The 19,865-nt window shown below is 41.0% G+C and overlaps 1 protein-coding gene across 4 annotated transcripts; it reads right to left on the bottom strand.

The window, feature by feature from the left end:
* Positions 1–253: 253 nt before the first annotated feature.
* On the bottom strand, positions 254–18,429 carry med25 (mediator complex subunit 25). Of its 4 annotated transcripts, none has more exons than XM_070923090.1 (20): positions 18,318–18,429; positions 17,578–17,719; positions 17,430–17,475; positions 17,222–17,346; positions 16,997–17,095; positions 16,025–16,145; positions 15,695–15,851; positions 14,575–14,690; positions 14,351–14,426; positions 13,752–14,014; positions 11,748–11,849; positions 8,521–8,606; positions 8,376–8,433; positions 8,167–8,274; positions 7,371–7,547; positions 3,757–3,870; positions 3,477–3,548; positions 2,300–2,470; positions 2,041–2,161; positions 254–786 (listed from the first exon to the last, which is right to left on the bottom strand). In XM_070923090.1, exons 2-20 carry the CDS (start codon positions 17,700–17,702, stop codon positions 686–688), a joined length of 2,238 nt encoding a protein of 745 aa, XP_070779191.1. In that variant the 5' UTR covers positions 17,703–17,719; positions 18,318–18,429; the 3' UTR covers positions 254–685. The 4 variants fall into 4 exon arrangements, with proteins under 4 accessions (XP_070779191.1, XP_070779193.1, XP_070779192.1 ...); XM_070923092.1 differs by having other exon boundaries at positions 2,041–2,158; XM_070923091.1 differs by having other exon boundaries at positions 3,757–3,867.
* Positions 18,430–19,865: the final 1,436 nt, after the last annotated feature.

Here is a 19,865-nt window from a genome sequence, read left to right as displayed (position 1 = left end):
GTTCCACAACATATTGGAGTAGTTAAAATTAACACTGTGACACTATTTGGCAGAAAAAGACACTGAACTATCTATTACTGTGTCTATTTCAGTCTCTCTCTCACCTTAAGGGTCCAAGCTGCATTCAAACTGGGGGAGGCAGGACTGTGGAGACTTTGGCTGGTCATCACAAGCACAACATCATCATGTGCATGCAGCAACAGCAAAATCTCCTCACAATGATGAAGACTTCTTCAAGCATCTATGCTTTTTAATTATTGATAAAGTTGTTTTATGAAGATAAAATAAACTTTAAAAAAGAAATCTAACAGACAAAGGGAAATTCTCCATGAAAAGACAAAACAACATTATTTCAGATTTCAGTGATAAAATGTAAAACTTATAGAAAAGTAGAGTTTCCAGAAGCATAACATAATTGACTGTTTCCACTGGTTTGGCTTCATCCAGTGTGTAGCATTGAGGATTAGCCTGCTGTCTGTTTGACCATTTACATGAAAAACTAATGCTCTCATTGTCTGCCCCTAATTAACTTCAGCTGCTCAGTCCTGTAAAAAAAAAAGCTACTCATGATTCGTTCCTTAATTCTGTTAAACATAAAGCAACAGAACGGATGTATGTGTCCAAACTGGCAAATGGATGCCGGGGTTCAACAAAACCCCCCCGTTTCTGAGTCCATAACGCTCAATCAGATAAGGTCCATGAGGATTTCATCCTCCATAACACTGGAGACTGGCATCCCAGGTTGAGGTACCGCTCCTCTCTGACCTCCAGACATCAGGATCTGACCTGCACACAGGTTCGGTAGGTTTGGGAGGGGGGGGTGGAGAGAAGAAGAGAGATTTAGAGGAGGGAGTCTCTGAACTTTTTCTGTAACTGATACGGATGTAAAAAGTCAGACTTCAAAGCAGGATAGTGATAGTTTTTTTCTTTCTCCTTATTAGAACTACTTCCTCAGTATGAAGTGTTTTTAGGTGTTATCTTTAATTAAAAATACAGTAAGTACAATGAGTTCTGGAGTTTAAATGACAATTGCAGTTTAAAGTCAAAATTTCCCCTACACCTGGACATATATTAGTGCATATTACTATATTACTACCCACTGTTTTCCAAAACATACCACACTTTCTCAAGCCTGTTTGATTTCCTCCCATGCAGCCATCTGTTTTGATTCATTTTGATTGGAAAGTCAACTTGGAAGAACTTGAAATTTGATTGACATAGGCAAACATCAAGGTACTTTACTGTTGTGTGCAGTGATTTGAAATGTTTACATCGTGTGTGAATGTACGGCCTCAAAGCTCAGCAAGGTGAAAACGATGTATGATACAATTTCTTTTTGAGGAGATGCTGTGCGAATCACCTGTCAAAATACAAAAAGCAACCAATGACTGACAAGGGGTCTGGGAAAACCAATCTGCACTCCCACTGGTTGTAACTCATCTTCAGTGCACCTTGTGTTTGTCTGAATGGGACCATAGTCTGGCTACCAAAAGGAAATTAATATTTTAGCAATGGAAATCTTCAAAGTTGGAGCTTCAAATCAATATATAAATGCACCAGAAGTTCTGCAAACTTTTTCAATCAATGTGCACAAAAATAAAGTAAGTTTGACAAATAGAAATTTGGGCAGCATGCACACTGGGGTGGAATATCTAACTCAAGCAAGTCTCTGCAAGTTGATTTTTGTTAGATACAGATGGCTCCATGTGAAACTGGAAAAAAACATCTAAAATTTGTAAAACTAATTAATAAAATAAAATGCATGCTTTGGAAAATAGTCAGTAGTACAGTAAAGTTGGCATGCATGTAGTGAACGGGATGAAAACTAGATTTGCTCTTTATGGTTGTTTTATATTTAACTTTGGATGCATGATGCTACAGTTGTGTTGAACCAAACAGGACTCATCTCCTAGTTTTCAAAGTTGTTTTTATATCCTTATCACCCTTTAATGAGTACATTTTCAGACCTATATTCTAAAATGTCTACTTGAGTAAAATGTTTCTGAACTCCTTCCACCTCTGTGGGGGGTGCTTGCTGACCTGCCAAGGGCTGCCTCCACTGGCCCTGCATTTGAGCCCCCCCTCCTGGTGTCGGATGGACCAACTGCTGGCCTAAACCCTGGTGAGACATCATGCCCGGCATGTGAGACACGCCACCCTGCTGCGAAGACACAGAGAAAGAAGAGCCATGTTAACTTCTACAAAAAGTCAGACTTCCAGAAGAGCAGTTACGGTCACTTGATGACCTATGAGACATTTGCTACAGGGCGATTCACTCAGCCATTCGTTGCACTCTTACTGGCTGCTGTTGGCTGAGGAGAAGACTGCGAAGCTGTGGATTGGCTCCTGGGTTTGAGAGGCGGAGTATGGGACCCTGGGGCGGGGCTTGTCCGCCTTGTGCGACCTGGTTGGGTGGAGCGCCGCTGACTGGCGGCTGTTGGTTGGCTGGTCCGGCTGCTCTCATTGTCATCTAAAGGAAAGTTTAAGATGTCTTACACCGCAGTCATGTCATACAAGAAAAGGTATTAAAAAAAGAAAAAATACCCCATCAAGATACCAAGATTGAAACCTCCTGTAGATTTCGGATTCGCAACCTTTTCACACTTATGGTAACTTCCTCGTGTCATGAACAGATTCTAGCAAGCGATTGTGCCCTCAGGGCATTTTTATCACAAGACGACATGCATGGTGAAAATATATCAATCAACTGGTTTTATTTGGAATAAAGGAGTGTTACCACCTTAAGGCTGATATCAGTGAAGTGTTGATTGTCTACTATGTTTTCCATGACATTAATGCAGCCTTCGACAATAAACAGGAACAACAACAGTTGTGCAGTTGTGGTGGATGTAAACCATCATGTTTGGACCAGGTCTGTCGTTGCTGTTGGTTTTGTGCCCGTCACCTCATGCTCAATGCAAACAGTTCTTCAGTTCAATAAAATATACAAAATGTATGCATGCATGTTATCAATGAAATATGTTTTCTTTTTCAATGGCATGCTACAAGAGCAACATTCAACAGGGACTGCAAGAGTCAATACATGCTGATAGGAAATAGCTGTCCACCAGCCTGATGCTGAGCAGTGGGATGGGAGTTCCAGTGTGTCTGCGTTTATGTGTGTGTTTTGGTACATGTATAACACAGGATTCTAACAATATGGGGGGAAAAACATTCCACAAATACTGGAATTAACTTTAAAATAATTTCAAAATAACAAAAAAAGCTTACTCATTATTTATGGTTATTTCTGACACTATTTATGGGCAACACAAAGACAAGGACAGATAAAGGACGTTGTGTTAGAAAATGTGCATTGTACTGATAAATATGTTGTCTGCTAATCTATGTAGTTCAATAATACATACAACTGAAGGATGATATAATACTTAAACGCCCTTCAAATTTCAGTGAAACACCTGTGGACACCCTGAAAACATGTTGCTTATATGTTAAGAGGCTACTGCAGGTCTCACCATGTTGTTCTGCCTCTGCTGCTCCTCCATCATAGAGACCTGACTAACAGGGGGCATGCCCACCACCACAGACTAGACACAGGACAGATCAGAGAGGAGGAGGAGTGGGGAGAATGGTGGAAGTGTGAAAAAAGGAGGACAGTGGAGGAGAGGGTTACCAATAAAGCGTGCAGAAATCAGCGGGCGCTGGGGCAGTAAAGGTGTCAACAACAGGCAGTGTGAGAGGGGAACTGGTGTGGAAACACAGGCAGACATGCCAGCGCAGAGTGGGTTCATTTACCTGCTGCTGGACGTTGCCATGGGAGACAGGAATGGGGCCAGGGGGCCTGTTGAGGAAGTTCGGGTTGGCGGCCACCTGACCAGGCTGCATTGGACCCCCTGCACCACCTAACTGCTGCATGGAAGCAGAGAGAAAGTGAAAGAGCAATAAGTTGATTTTTCTATCAGTGTCATACGGAACAACAGAACATTTTGTCACCTTCATTTATGGACTCAGTATGAATAATCTCCAGCACTGTTCTTCAGAAGGTGCATTCAAGATTTCATTTCAACTAAAACAGAAAACTTTCCAAATCTATTATCTACATGTTGGTATGTTTTGTTGAATGAATTTCACCAGTACAGTCCAATGTGTGAATTTAATATTTTTTATCTACCTTAAAGCAAACAAAATGTATGTTTTCAAGAACACAGAAGCGAGTCCTGCCCCTAGATAACAGACTCACTTTCAAAGACCCATATGGAACACCTGACCGGCAAATTGAAGAATAAAATTGGATTCCTGTACAGAAACAAATCATGTTTTTCTTCTGCTAGTCAGAAGACCGTTGTTCGATCTACCATTCTGTGTGCGCTTGATTATGGTGATATTGAATAAATACATGCCTTACTCCACCTTAAAGCCTCTTGACTCTGTATCACAGTGCACTGCGTATGCTTATGAAATGAGGACTGTGGATTTAGCCCAACATCACTTAAACATCGATGTACATGTAAAGACGTGAATCTATCCTTTAAAAAGTCATACTCATTTTAAAAAGCTGAACCAACAACACTGACAAACCCTCTTGTCAAAATAAATGAATGAATTCTACAAAGTCTGATATTTGGATATTTTTGTATTGACATCATGAATCCATAATCAATATTTTCAGTCAACATATTTTCCGCATGTAATAGATGTTTACTGTGTTAACAACCTTGAGAGCGTTGGGCTGAAACCAAATATTCACTCTCTTTGTTCATGAGTGTGCAGATGGAAAGCAAAAACAAACATGGATGATACACCAGCGGAGATTTAACTTCAAGCACCACCTGCTGAGGTGTTTGCTATTTTGGATTTCACAGTTTAAAACAAACTGAGGCTTGATGACTAAAGCCGATAGCAAAGTCTGGAGTGGAAAAAGTCCTATACAATATCCATCCGGAGTTTAAATGCTGAGTGAAAAGGAAGGAAGCAACCTGTTGCTGTTGCTTTCCTTTCCTTACAGGTTCTGATTATTCAGAAATATATCCCAACACTCAAAACTCTGAAAATACACTGACTGTATTTCACATTTTATTAGCACAGTCCTCTACTGTAAAGGAATCACACAAGACAATGCGAGACTGACAACTGCTTAAGACAACAACAAAAAAAAGACTAGCAGTGCTCCTGAGTTCGCTGTGCTCTGCAGGTGCTGTGGTGGCTCGTGTGTTTCTACACTGAGTGAGAGACAAGGAGGAATGAAGGGTGTTTCATCCTCCTCTAAGCACAAATTATTAACTAGAGACTCGGGAGGGAAAAAAAGTGCGATGGAAAAACACTTTCACTCATCCATCTTGCTGAATCTGAACAAATCACCCCGGGATTGCGCTAATGCACCGTGTGTTTTCTGACCAACAATAACACACAGCTTTAGGTCTTTTGAGAACTAACAAAACAGTTGCCTCTTTCTCTCTTCCCCTGTCTATGATTTATCTCCTGTCTTTAACCCAGTAACCTGTAAAATCCTGGATCAGGATTCAGGGCCCGCACCACTTTTCAGGGAGGAATATTCAATTTTGTCTTGCTGTAAACAGAACAAACTGCAATCTTGTTCCCGAAGAATGCCACTCCAGGGCTTTGCACAGAGAAACCTTAACTACTGGTCCAAATTGAAATTTTAATTACGTTAAGATTGCTGTAGCGCTTCCCTATTAGCAATGCAGCACTGAATATGTGATGATACACAAGACGCAGGGAAAAAAAATCTTCATTACAATTTCATGTCTTCTGCCTTCTCTAAATGCCCTGATGCTCATATGCACATGGCTTCAAGTTACATATAGGGCTGACGCGCTTTTGCAAAGACATAAAATTAGCAGGGTGAGTAAACAAGTGCGACCACCGCTGATGAGAGTAGACTGCGAGGAGAAATGTAATCTAACTCATGTAAAACCGACAGCAGGCTTCATTTTTAAACGCAGACAAGCTGCTTCTCTGTGAGTGGATGCTGCGTTGTTTCAGAGATGTGCAGCATCCCTCCTCACTGGATGCAATAAGCTGGAGTGGAGCCCTGTGATGGAAGACAGCTAATCCAGAGGACAAATTTTAAATCACCCTGTCTCCAGGGATGAAGACGAGCAGAGAAGGAACGTGAAGTTTCCATGTCATGTGAACTAGGCAGCAATGTTTTTGACCTGTAATGAACTCAACAATGAGAACTGGTCTTTACCAGAGAGGCTGGGAGGAGGGGCCTTGTCTCTAGACTTCCTTATCCTGTCCCTAAAGGTTGGTGCACACCACGGCCACTCCATCGCTTCTCCTACAGCGTGTCTCATGTAATGTTAACATCTAGACAGCCTGAACTGAAAAATTAACACCTTGATGAGTTGTGCTGTGCTTAAAGCTGAATCTCACAACTTTCCACATTTTCAAACTAGAAGATATTCGGTTTATTGTCATATAGGACTAAAGACACTACCACATTTCACATTTTAGAGGCTGTTTTTTGGGCAGTTTTGCTAAAAAAAAAAAAAAAAATTACAAACGATTAAATCGCTTAACAAAACAAAATTCTGATCATTTTTTTAACTAATTGTTTCAGCTCTAAATATGACAAACCCACCCACACTTGCACCCAGTGGCAAAGTAAGTCTCATGTAGTGTCTCATACCACAGAAAATGTGTAATTTCTAGTTTCATCACATCCCACCACACAGATGGGTGTAATAATTATATTAATTTAAACCAATTACAAATTTGAGCTTTCAGATTGTTTTAGGTGATGTAATTTAAACTTTAATTTGAATTTTAGAAAACACTTCTGAATATAAAGCAGTCCAGTACAACACCATTACTAACTATGACGTCAATGCTAAAACATAATTTAATTAACACCACTATGACAGTGTCAATAAAACCTGTACATTAGAGACATCATAAAAGTAGACTGATTGTCCAGGTGTACCTAATTAAGTGGACAAACAGTCAAGCTCTACATGCATGTTAACACAGCATATAACCTCACACAGTACTCAATGCACAGTGTTGAGGAGATAATTTTGTTGAGGATGCACCCGATTCAACATAAACAGTGAATATGTATTGCACCAACATTTCCCTCACTTGAGCAGAGATAATGAGGTGGGAGTGCAATAGTCAGCTAATGTTGCAGTAGGAATTTAGCTAATGCTAGCCCCATTAGCCTCTAGTGGAGTGAGAGATGTTTGTGGCTGCTGTGAAGATACTGGGCTCGCTAAATGAAATGTCAATAACAATGCACCTTAATGCCGTAAACAATGCACCTCAATTCCCCGGTGCTTCTCTATAATGCCTCCTCATTATCACCTCCTTTTGGTCTCCCCACTCCACACTGAAACCTTCCTCTCTTCCCACCAGCTCCACTTCTTCCCCCTCCTATCACCACTCACCGCTCTGTGCTGCTGGACCTGCTTGTGGTTGGTGATGACTTGCCGGATGCCGTTGACAAAGCCGCTCTGGTCGTTGGGGATGAGGCCCATGAATATTCTCTTCTTGGATGAGTAGAGCAGCATCAGCACCCGCACTTCACAGGGCGAAGTAGTGTGGGGGAAGTGGACGCAGCCGGCCTGCAGGGAGGGTCACAGGGCAGATTAAGACCTTGACACGGGACCTTGTCGTAATTATGGGATGGTCTCAGGCTTGGGGACATAACCTACTACTGAGCTCCTTTGCCCAACCAAACATATCGGTTTTATAAATTGAATGCAAATGGTATTAACTTAATTCATACTGTGCTTTCCCTGGGCTGTAAATCAAATTCAGGCAAAGCAGCAGAGCTCAGCTGGACTGAATACTATTAATGCCTCCGCTATTTCTCAATGGTATTACCTGATTAACAAAGCACCACACTGACAAAGCCCTCATCATTATGCTAGCATTCTGGAACTGAATCAAAACTAAACAATTAAAGCTTTTTTTTCTGAACTGATGGCAACGCATGTTTAAACTCATATTATCTGGTTTGTAAGTGACTAAATGTATGGCCTGGAACCCCCTCTAGAGTCTTTACCACAACACTGCAGCACCGATTCATATGCAGTCCAACTACTGGACAGAGGTGGGACCTGCACTCAGTTGCCACTCATGGAAAATGTATTGAGGTATCCTGAATGATGGAAAAGATTGGGGACATGAAGGGAACACATATTTTAAGCTCAGGGAGAGATAGAGTGCTTGGAAACTTACAAAACCATTGGCCATAATACGGTACAGGCCTTTCAGCGACTCCACGTCTTTGTTGGTGAAGAGAAACTGAACCATTCGAGAGTTTCTGAAGAGGTGACCTAAGGTTGTCTACAGAAAGAGGAGGCAAGAGGGGACTTAGTTAAGTCGCTGGTGCAAACAAGAGTCACACACTTTCACACACTGAAACAAAAGCCAAAAAATGGTCTCACCAGTAGTTGCTGTGGAATCAGCTGCATGATGAGCTTCTGCGGCCACTGGTCTGTGTTTCTGTATAGAGACACTGTTAAACTGTGTCCACCAAACAACCCACCCTTTACTACAGATAAAGTCCATAGTGTTTGATCGGCTACTCACAGATTTTCCCCTTGGTTAACATGCACTTGACATGGCAGAGATCGCGTCAGTTTGGTGGTTGAATCCATAGAAGATGCTTTAGGCTTCTGGCAGGGATTAATACAGACAGAAAGGAGCGACACAAACAGAGGATGAAAGTTAGAGGAGCATGTGGCAAACATTACTTTACAGGTGTCCTGTGGGACTTTAAGATCGACCAAACCGAAATAAATTATCAAGTTCCAAAATGTTCCATTGGCAGAACAAGCACAAGGACAACAGAACATGAAACATAAATCCTAATTGTGTTTAGTAAAAAAGTCATAATGGCATGAAAAATATAGGTTTGCATATTGTTTTACTGAGCTTGTTGCGTATTAAAGGTTCCCTGTGAAGTTTTAGACCTCTAGTCGCTCTATGGAGCTATTTTCCTATGAGTGCATGCACACATATATGATATGCAGATTTGCTGCAATGTGCCAGGAAAGGCAGGGAAGGACACTGTAACACTGAATGTAAACATAACTTTTGTTTGCTTACAAGAAAACGCCACAGGGCCCCTTTACGTTTCTAGTGGCCACGTGGCTTAAGGACACCAGCCACTGCGTGATGGAAAAAAATACTATTGTTTTTAACACATTTAAATAATTTTGGATAATTCACACCTCCTGAAATGTAACTTTAAAAAGGGGACCCTGAGAAAGCCTACTGTGCTGGAAAGGAGACTCCAAGTGACTGTCCAACCTCCGATTCAGGAGTTATGGTGGTCAACATTTTTACTCTTACACAACTAATTAAATGGACATGGAAATGTCCTACTTTTGTCTATATGTATTTTTTTAATCTGGAAAAAGATTATAACTGCAGAGGCTCTGCCGGATTATGGGGTGCATGGGTTGCTGTTGTGATCCATTGGTACTCATTGCACTCCTGTGAGAGAGCTGTGTTCACATTCTTACATGGGTTTTACACCAAAAGCACAATTTTAACATTGCGCAGATGGGAGCGGCTGTGCCTGTGTGTCCAATAGGATTGACAGGATGTGGAAGTTATGATGGTGACAATTTTACTGTAGAGAAGAATGACAGAAAAGTTAATTTTGTGCATCTCTGAATTCAGAGGGTAATCTAACTCTACTCTCCAATACATTATGTGGTCCATAGCCTCCTGGTTAGCTGCTTTGTAGGATTATGTGTTGCTCTGAAACCACCATATATTAAATAAATAGAGTCAACTAAAGCATGTTCAAATGAGAGCACTGGACTCAAGGGTGTGCTCTGTCTCCTCTGTTGTTTGTAATATTCATGGACAGGATATCAAGGTGCTGCTAAGGACTGGTGACATTAGAGTGGCACCTCTGCTATTTGTGGATAATGTTGTCCTTTTGCGTGTGTCTGACATTCAATGTTCACTGGAGCTATCTGGATAAGGAACAGCACCTGCAAACCTGACATCATGGGTCTCTACAAGGAATAAGCTTGACTGCTTAATCAAGGTGAAGGAGAAGCAGTTGTCCAAAGTGAGGAGGGTCAGATAGTCTGATTCAGTAGTGGTAGTCTCAGTGTCTATGTGAGTTAAGTTGAGGTGGTTCAGCTCTCTAACTGTCTCTTTCTGGAGGTTCTCTATAAATGAACAACTGCTGGAGACACCAGGGAAGACCCGGGACATGGAGTAGTTGGACAATACTGCTGAGGAAAAGAAGATGTGGGCTGCCCTGCTCACCTTTTGACCACTGTGACCTCAATTAGGACAAGCAATTAAAAAATGGACAAATGGATGGACTTTTAAAGACCTGCAGATAACCTGTTCCTGAGCAAAATGTCAAGAATCAAAGAAAAAAACAACTTTCTAAGCGCATCAATACAGCAATCCCCAGGAAACCGGCAGCACTCTTCATCTTCAGGGCATCAATACAGGATCAATGATCAATCAATCACATATTAGTCAGGCCTACTATAGTCTCTGTGCTGTCAATGAAAAAAGTATTGTGCTGGGCTTTCTCTGCAGGGACAGTAGCAAAAAAAACAATACTATTCAAAACACATCTACCTTAAATTAGCGGTGGCCATTCTGGAAAGGTTACCCCACATTTTGGACAACAAAAGCTTTTTCAGAAATTAACTGTTTGAAATTCAGCCAAAACAAAACAAACCATAATGATAACACTGTACTGAGAGCAAGCTCCAGCCAAGTGTGTTGGCATCTCTTGTGAGAGTTGTAATCAACAACTATTTCTTCAAATGAGTTGAAGTGTCTGTAGTGTAATTCTTCTCAACATTACAGATTACTCCAGAGGAGAATTACTTACAGAGCTGAAAGCTTAATAAGTGAACTGGAGGAGGAAATAGCAGATTAACAGCAATGTTTCATGCTCCTAATCTGCCCACTCAGGTTGTTCACGGCTGCACATGCTCACAGACAAGATTTAGAGTTTCCCCAGCTTCCCACTCTTATTCCTGTCCATTTAACTGACTTAGATAATTCTGACAAACAGAAGGGGGAGGATGAGACTATAGTCAATAGAGGCCATTGATCCGAGTCTGTCCACCAAACACAAACACTTGCAGGCCTCATGAGTGTCGCGTAAAAGCCATTAACATCCATTTTCGTGGCTCAGCACTGCCACTGTAAACTAAATCGATTGGACCTTGAGCTAAAACAATCGTAGTAGGACGGTAAAATGATGTGCAATTAATCATACGGTACAATAATCAACGACAGGTGGTTATTAAGACTTACCACAGTGATGGGTCCTAGAAAGAAGTGATGATCACAAGTGCAGTTATCAGGTCCTGCTGGTTTTATTCCAGCTGTCTAATACAGACTGATATCAGACCAGCTGGATTATCAGACCAGCAAAGTTAACTAAAACAACAGTTCGACATTTTGGGAAATACGGTTAATCTCTTTCTTGCCGAGAGTTAGATTAGTAGCAATTAGTAGTATCAATACCACTCTCATATCCGTCCAGTACGACGGATATAAAGCTAGAGCCAGCAGGCGGTTAGCATAGCTTAGCATATAGACTGGAAACAGCTAGCTCTGTCCAAAGGTAACAATATACGCCTACCAACACCCTAAAGCTCTCTAATTAAAATGTTGCATCTTGTTTCTCGTCATGGTAAGGTTGCCAGCGGAGACTCCAGGAAGTTACTGTGCCTAACCAAGAAAAGCTCCTGCACACAATCCCCGACAAAACCACAACTTGTTGTTTTTACAACTTTTGTTTTCTTTTTACTGGATGTTACCTCTTGCCACTCCAGAACACCGGTCCATGCTACAATCTTATTGGCCACACCTTGCGGCTGTCCAATTGGATTTGCATTGCCTTGAGGACCAGACACACCAGCCTGTCAAGAAAATAGAAGAGGAGGGGGGTTACATGTAACATACTAGTATAATTTAAGACTAGACAGAAATATAAGTGTCAATTCAAAAGGAAAAAACACAGACTAAGAGATGATATTCATAAGGTTAATACTAGAAAACATGCAATTCTCTAGAGCTGATTAAAGTGAAACATCAATAAATAGATCTGGCCGATTCTATATAATTGAATTTATATTAACATAAGATTCACAAGTATGTTGTACTACTAGAGAGAAAAAATAATGAATGAATCTGAAAACAGAGAAAAAAACAACACTGACTGTGCCCACAATGATTTTCTAGGGAAAAGGGAACATCGTCTGGTTTTGATCTGATAGTAGTACTAACATTTAAAATTCATTTTGATATTAGACTTCAGACAGTGTGTTAGTCTGCAAACTCAGCTCTAGGCTTCTGGTGGTACGGCATCACAGATTAAAGTCTTGGTTCTCTGATTTCTAACTTGAGTAGGGCCACTAACATTTGAAAATATCAATATGATTTAAACATTGATAGTGTTTACAAGGGGGTGAGAATAGCAAATCAAGTCTGCAGCTGAGTGCTGTGAGTTATTTAAATTCCACAGAATGTTGCCTATGATGAACTTACGACAAGCATTATGAGGTACAACTCAACACATGGTTAACAGCAAACATTTCACAGTCAAGGATCGAGTCGTCAATCAGAGGCAAGTTATCCAAAACGTGCCTTATATTGCTTTTATACCATACGCATGTTTAACACGTTTCCCAACAAGAGGCTGACTGTGTGGTCATTTCTGACTCTAGGTTAAAATTTGACAAACAAATTAATTCTGTCATTAGGAGCAGCTTTGTTCACATTAGGTCGATAGCAAAGATTGCATCTTTTCCGTCTTTTGGAGATCTGAACACTATCTTACATGCTTTTTTTCCCCTCACATCTAGACTTCTGCAAGTCTCAGCTTTATGTGGGAGTCAGTCTGTCTTCCCTCGCTCGCCTGCAGCTACTGTAGTTCAAAATGCAGCCACGAGACTCCTCACTGGTACCAAAAAGAGAGATCACACCTTCCTTCACTGGTTGCCAGTGAAATATAGAATTGATTTTAAGATTCTTTTTTTTTGCTTTTAAAGCTCTGCATGGTTTGGCACGAGCCTATATCTCTGATCTCTTTGGTCCATATTCTACATCCAGACCACTCAGATCCTCTGATCTGTTACCTCACTATTAAACTACAACTATCAAAATCAAAAGGTGATCGAGCTTGCTCCATTGCCAATCTTCCCCATCTATCGCCACTTCTTAGTCCTAATCATCAATAGAACGATAAAATAGTTTATTTAGTCTGTTACAATTATTTCCTATTTATTATTGATGGCCCTGAGGGGAAAATATCTAGAGTAAGACAATCTGAATATGTGCAGAAAATGAATCTAATTTGAATTTACAGTGCAAAAGATGGAAAAAAACTTTCAGACTTTCTGGCTATGCTTATCTAAACACATGTCCTGCATTATTAAAAGGAATAGTTCAACATTTCATGCCCAGTGTTAAATGAGAAGATTGGTACCACTCTATTATAGTGGTATTGATCTTCTCAGGTAACTCTTGGTAAGAAAGTAAATGTTGCACTACTCCTTTAATTGCTGCGTTTTTCATGTTGGAAATTAACAGTTTTTTTGTCTCCAGAGAATAACTTGAACTTAGATTTAATAACACCTCCTGAGCAGTCCTGAAATTAGGTTCAGTAACGTGCCCCCAAAGCAGTGGGAGTACAAAGGAAACTGAAGCTGAACCTGTGACAATGGTTACACGTTAAGTTACGGGTCGTTAAGCTCCTCGAGTGGAAAACGTCCAGTTTGGCGTCAGATGGTATAGGTTTTATCTTGATTATTGTAACTTACCATGTTGGGCTGTGCTGAAGGCACTGTGGGCTGATTCGCCGTGGGTTGCTGCTGAGGCGGCACCTGCTGCTGCTGATTGGGTACAGGTTGTCCTGGGGGTGGGACTGGCTGCTGCTGATTGGGAGCAACTTGTTGCTGTGGCATCATGGGCTGTGTTGCTGTGGTGACTGTTGATATGCTGGGCTGGCTGAGCTTCACCCCAGGGACTGATGGGATAGTTGGCTGACTGGAGAACGGAGGACCTTGATTGACCATTCCTGGGACTGGAGGAGGGAGAGGGGAAAAAAACATAAATCAGAACAGATACCACTTTCAAAGACACACAATGAGCATGGCCATTACCAACCATTCTGAACGCAACACTTATGTTTGATTACTTTTCATTTGTACGAATCTAAAGATCCAGCTATTATAGGTCACTCCGGGTGACAGCATCTCGTAAATATTGCAATAGCATCTTGGGAAAATACAGCTTTACTGTAAAATGCTTAGACACAGTCACAGATACAGTATGCAGACATAGAGACACTGCAACTACTGTAAAAGTTCAGCTAATGTAAATTGTTCACAAAGGCCCACAGAGTCCACTGGTAACTCACAGCGACTCTTCTGGTTGTTGGCTGCCTCCACGGCCATCTGTGCAGCCACCTGAGCAGCAGTCATGGGGGGCGGATTCTGTCAGCAAGCAGATTAAAGGAAGACAATGCTGGGTAAAACGTTTCAGGGAAGGAACATAAACACCACTGTCTGAAACTCAGCCAAAAGCAGGCGGCAGGAATTAGTCTCCAGGCAGCCTTACACTGTGTGGCGGCTTGCCCATTACCTGATAAGGGTGGGTTGTGTTAATGGGCTGCGAAGCTCCACCAAGAGGCTGACTGACAGCCAGCGGCTGAGGAGGGAGGACAGGTTTGAGGGGCCCAGGTCCTCCACCTGAGGAAACTGGAGACAGACAGTGAACTTAGAGATTTTATACAGTTCTGAGATGAAAACTTCAGAATACTCTACAGTTCCAATGTAGGAGTAAAATAGTGCTTCGCTAAAAGTGAACAATGAAACATATTCCCTCCTACTCACAGAAAAGTGTAGGAGTAACCATTAGGAATAGCTTAAAAAGGTTTTAGTTACGACTGCTGAACCTACCGCAAACTAAAGAATGACTTCACACGATCAATCGCATCTTCTTACATTGAAATTGTGTGAAATTTTTAATACCTACAGCAGCAATCACTTTCACATATGTGATATTACCAACTAATATCTTACAACCATATTAGTGGGTATGTTACTATAGGAAACTGGACAGAATGAAATAAACAAAGCCAGACTTAAGCTTGGAGGAAAGTCTGCTGCTGGTAGAGGAGGTACCTCAGACAAAACAAATAATAAAAACAGCAATTTAGCAACACATTGAAAAGCACAGACAAAAAAATTGCATGGAAAGAGATAACGAGAGAGAGAAAACTCTCTTTAGTCTCTTTAGCTGTTAGATATTCAACTTTCTGCACCAGCTAGTCGCCAACTTTGTTTGATGTTTAATGCTTGGCAAGTAGCACACTGTAAAACGGACTTCATCAAGGGCATTTTGATAGAGATTAGAGTGGATTGAGTAATGGCCCTATGAGTGACATTTGTTCAGTGCATAAGATCTGCGTTGAAACAGATATCTATTGCCACCTGTAAGGTTTAATGATGTGCTATCCTTAATGGCGTTAATGACGGAATTAACTGATTTACCTATGAACCACAAAAAACTCCTTATTAACTCTATTAAATCTTATTCACAAACACAGATAGATTAAAACTGCAGGCCATTACATTACATCAATTGAAAATAAAATGTCCTCACAGTCTATGCCTTTCAGAAGACATTTAAATGGATTTGGACAGACTTGTTTGAGCACAGTGGCCCCCACACAAACAAGGTGTTGAATGATGTTCCTCACCAGGAAGAGAGATGCCTCTGACTAGGACCATGTGGAAGGGGTCTTGACTGTAGTCTGGATGGGGTTCAACAGCACCTCCTACTGGAGACGCCCGCTCAAACAAAGCCCTTAGAGCCGGCAGTTTCCGAGGAGCCACCACAGAGAAGTGAATTCCTCTCTAAGAAATATGAAAATGTAATATATTATTTGTTCTTTTTACCTTTTACATAAAATAAAGACAATGTAAACATCACTGATATTATCCATTCATAGAATACTTTTGATTTTGAAAAATAATGACAAGTTTGCCATACCTAATTAAGTATGGAGACAATATCAGTGATAACTCACATCTCTGATGATTTTGACCAAGTTGTCTGCAGTGCAGCCGGTGTAGCTGACACTCTCCACAGCAGGAAGCAGGTATGGAGGAGAGTTACACAGTAGTACACACACCTTGTGGGTTTGGCCTCTGGCAAAGGTAGAAAGAGAGAAAAGAAAAAAAGCAGAGATTTTCATCATTACTTCCCACTGAGTTGCTAACGAATATTTTAAAAACTGGATATTTTCACAGAGTCAGAGTTTATTGGAGCCAGCTTATTGAGGGCATCAGAGGAAATACAGGTAAAACACTTCCACGTTGGCTTCATCCAGTGATCCGTTTACAACTGCTTCAATCGAGACACTCAATGTGTGTGCAGTTTTTCATGGTTTTCCTTCTCTTAGTAAGTCGACATCAAACGATAGGAAAACCTCACACTGAGCTTCCTCACTGACCCAGTACTTTGGCATTATCAAGCAAAAAGATGACAACAATTTTGTGTCAGGTCACTCATAAGCCCAGAACCTTGACTGTAAGCCCAGAACATGCACATCCTGTTATAAACAGAACATGTCATAATAAGGGGAGATTAACTGCCAAAACCATAGCAACTGTCCCACAGTACAAAAACACTGAGTGTAATATAAACATTGTGTAATCCTGAAAGAATCCAAGAAGAAGGTGTTGGCTACTTGGTTTTGTTGTTTACTTGGAACAAAACTGCATAAAAAGGATCTGACTTTTTGTATGTATTCAGTTGCTCTGCAGACCAACTCGGCTTTTGTTATTTGTAATAAAAGTCTTTTGTATTGGAAGATCTTCGTCTACTGCTGTTGATTTCAACTACACCATTAACATGGTTCTGTTACCCTGATCGCTCGCTCAAGCGAGAGATTGCTTAGTAATGATCCCTCTACTGGTGAGCAGTGACTGTACTTTAAAAATGTGTTGCCCTGTTCCAACGAATCAGTGAGCAGTGTGAAACAAAAAGACTGCCTTACATTTGCTCCCTCATCTTCTTAAAGTCATCAAAGAGCTGCAAGGCCACAGAGAGTCCCTCTGCGATGAGACTACAGCTTTCTGCTCCACCTCCCATGAACCTGTGTGGGAAAAATAGGGTAATATTTAATATTTTCGAAATCATATATTATGATAAAAGAAGGCAATATGAAACCACAAGAATGTCAACTTTGTACTAACAGAGTACATCATTTTCAACAACTTACTGGATGCTGTCGATCCACGAGACAAACTCAAAGGCTGAGCTGGTTGGTGCGTGACACTGAACATACGACTCAGGAGCACAGTCCACTGTGTTGAACACCACAAGACCGTACTGTGTCCCTCCATACTAGGAGTAAGAATATTTATATTAGCAACATTAACAAATGCTCCAAAACCATCGACAAAGAATGTAAATCGAGGTACACTCACATCTCCACCGAAATCTGTTTCTGCTGGGGGCCCTCCATTGAAATATCTATGGTAAACAAAATCAAAAATCAAACAGAGGCATTTAGCCATGATTACATGAATAATAAAGGAATAACTTAGCAAAGGAGGAGTGTCTTAGTGCTCTTACTCAATAGCTGGAAGTATGTAATTTTTCCTTAAAGATTCAAAGTAGGGTCCAAGGTTTGCCGTCCCTTCTATAACAAACACCACATCAGCCACCTGGTTGTTCCCAGGCTTAGTGGATGGCTCCATGAGTGTCGAGCCTGGATCTGGACAAGAAGAGGGGACACATTTTACATTTTTAATACACCAATATAACAAGTTGTAATGCGACCTTACTTTCCTCTATTAATAAAAGTTGTACTTTAAAAAAGCATTACTCATGACGTGACACAAGTCCAATCTTAGCAACTCGGTCCCCTCTTATTCCTGTAATATTCATTCGAGTCAATACAATGGTGGTCAACAGTGAGAATGAACCACTGTAAAGGTTTAAGTTTTATTAAAATAAGCATCGTTTGTTGCTTCAATTTCTGCTGAACCCAAGAGAGTTAAGAGAAGTTAGGTAGCTGAAGATACTAGGGCTAGCCTGGCTAACAAGGTAATATTATCCAACCTAACTCACTGCTAAAACAAATCAATCATGCCTGACTAATACTATTATCCTATTTCAGGGCACTGGTGTGTTAGCAGGCATGCAAATGAAAGCAAAAGCAGTTTGCACGGACAAAACTGCACAGAGCTTTTTTGTCATAGTTAGTGTTAGCTAGGTAGCTAGCTAAACGTCAGTGAGCGATTTTAGCTAACATAGTGAAAATAAACATAACTAGCGGGCCGTCATCTACCTAGAAAGTGGTGTGGACTGACCTGATGGTATACGGCTGCCAGTCGAGTCGTGGGACCAGTTAAACACAAATATAACATAAAATTAGCTGGAAATAGCGCTGACTACGCAGCATTACTAGCATTTACATTTGTTGTATTTTTGACGGAAGTGACAAACCGCACCGCCCACAAAATGTGACGTGCATCTTCTTCGTCTTTTCTGCGTGTGCATACAAGACGGCCCGAGGTGGAGTGCTGCCCCCCACAGTTCAAACCTTGAATCAAGCCAGATTTCGACAAGCAGTATCCTCTTTTTTCGGCCCGTGGCATCCTAACACTGAAAATTGTTTTTTCTCTAACTTATTAAAGACACCATTAGTAGTCAAGCCCACTAAAGGTAAAAGTTTGTCTAACTTTATAAAGTGTACAGTATCTAATGAATGAATTCAATTACACATTCTGAATGTGCAGCCCTAATGTACCTAATTGAAATGATGGCTCCATAATATTCTTTAGCTTTCTATTTATTCTTGTGTTTCCAGTAAAGTTCAATTTATTCCATTTCTGTGGCTGCATTCCTTTTAAACCCGCTGGTTGCTGTAAAACAAATTCTCTTAATAGATGCAAACTCGGAGGCATCACTGAGTATTATCTTGGCTTAACACTCTTTGTAAGTGCTCCACCAGTGGCATTAGTCATGAGAAAGGTCATCTGTTATCATATCTGCCTGAAATCCATCTAATGGCCCTCCAGAGGTAGACAGAGCAGGAGGCCAGCCGAGGGCCTTCTTCAAGAGTAAGATTAAGAATCTACACAAGAACTAGCATCGCAAAATAAACCTCGGACATGGTCTTCAGCTCTGTTGACCGGCTCAAGATCATGTTCAGATTTGTCTTATAAAAATCATGTTTGATTTAACCATGGAGCCAAAACTGGTCTGATGCTCAGTCTGGAGGGGAGAGATTTTAATCATGATCCTGAACATGTTCCTGGCATTAGGTGAAAAGCAGCAGAATTGACACTGCTACAAGACCTGCTAGACCACAGCCCTTACTGCCTATTGACCTTCAGCATGTTTCTTGCAGTGAGCACATAGAAAGTGAGGTGCCATCTGAAACATGTGCCACTCAAAGATCAGTGCATTCTAGACAAATCCCCTGAAGCATGTTACAGTTTTGCAGGAGCCATGAGAGGAAATCATGCAAGATGTGTCTATTTGATGAACTCAAAAGACTCCTGAGGGACATGAAGACGTGAAGCTACTCAAACCTGAAGGTACTTGACTTATGTTTTTCAGAGACTGACAGATGTTCGTCAAGATACTGCCTTTTATGTTTGAAACACAGCTCTCTGCAAGAAAACTGGAGATTTCTGAGTGCTGTTGAACCAGATCTCCAGGAGATGTCAGCAAATATCTACAGTAAGTACAGTAGATGCCCAGTCTTTATCAGAGAGACCAGGTTACAGATTGTAACTGAAAGGATCTTTTCTTCACTGAGCACCAGAAAGCCTTTAGATGGGTCATCTATAGTATGTATTTATTTAGACTGAGTAAAGTTGCATAAAGGAAAAAGCTCAAGGGACAATAGC

The sequence above is a fragment of the Enoplosus armatus genome, chromosome 17 (genome assembly GCF_043641665.1).
Source record: "Enoplosus armatus isolate fEnoArm2 chromosome 17, fEnoArm2.hap1, whole genome shotgun sequence".
NCBI lineage: Eukaryota > Metazoa > Chordata > Actinopteri > Centrarchiformes > Enoplosidae > Enoplosus > Enoplosus armatus.
This window is presented reverse-complemented; position numbering and strand designations above follow the sequence as displayed.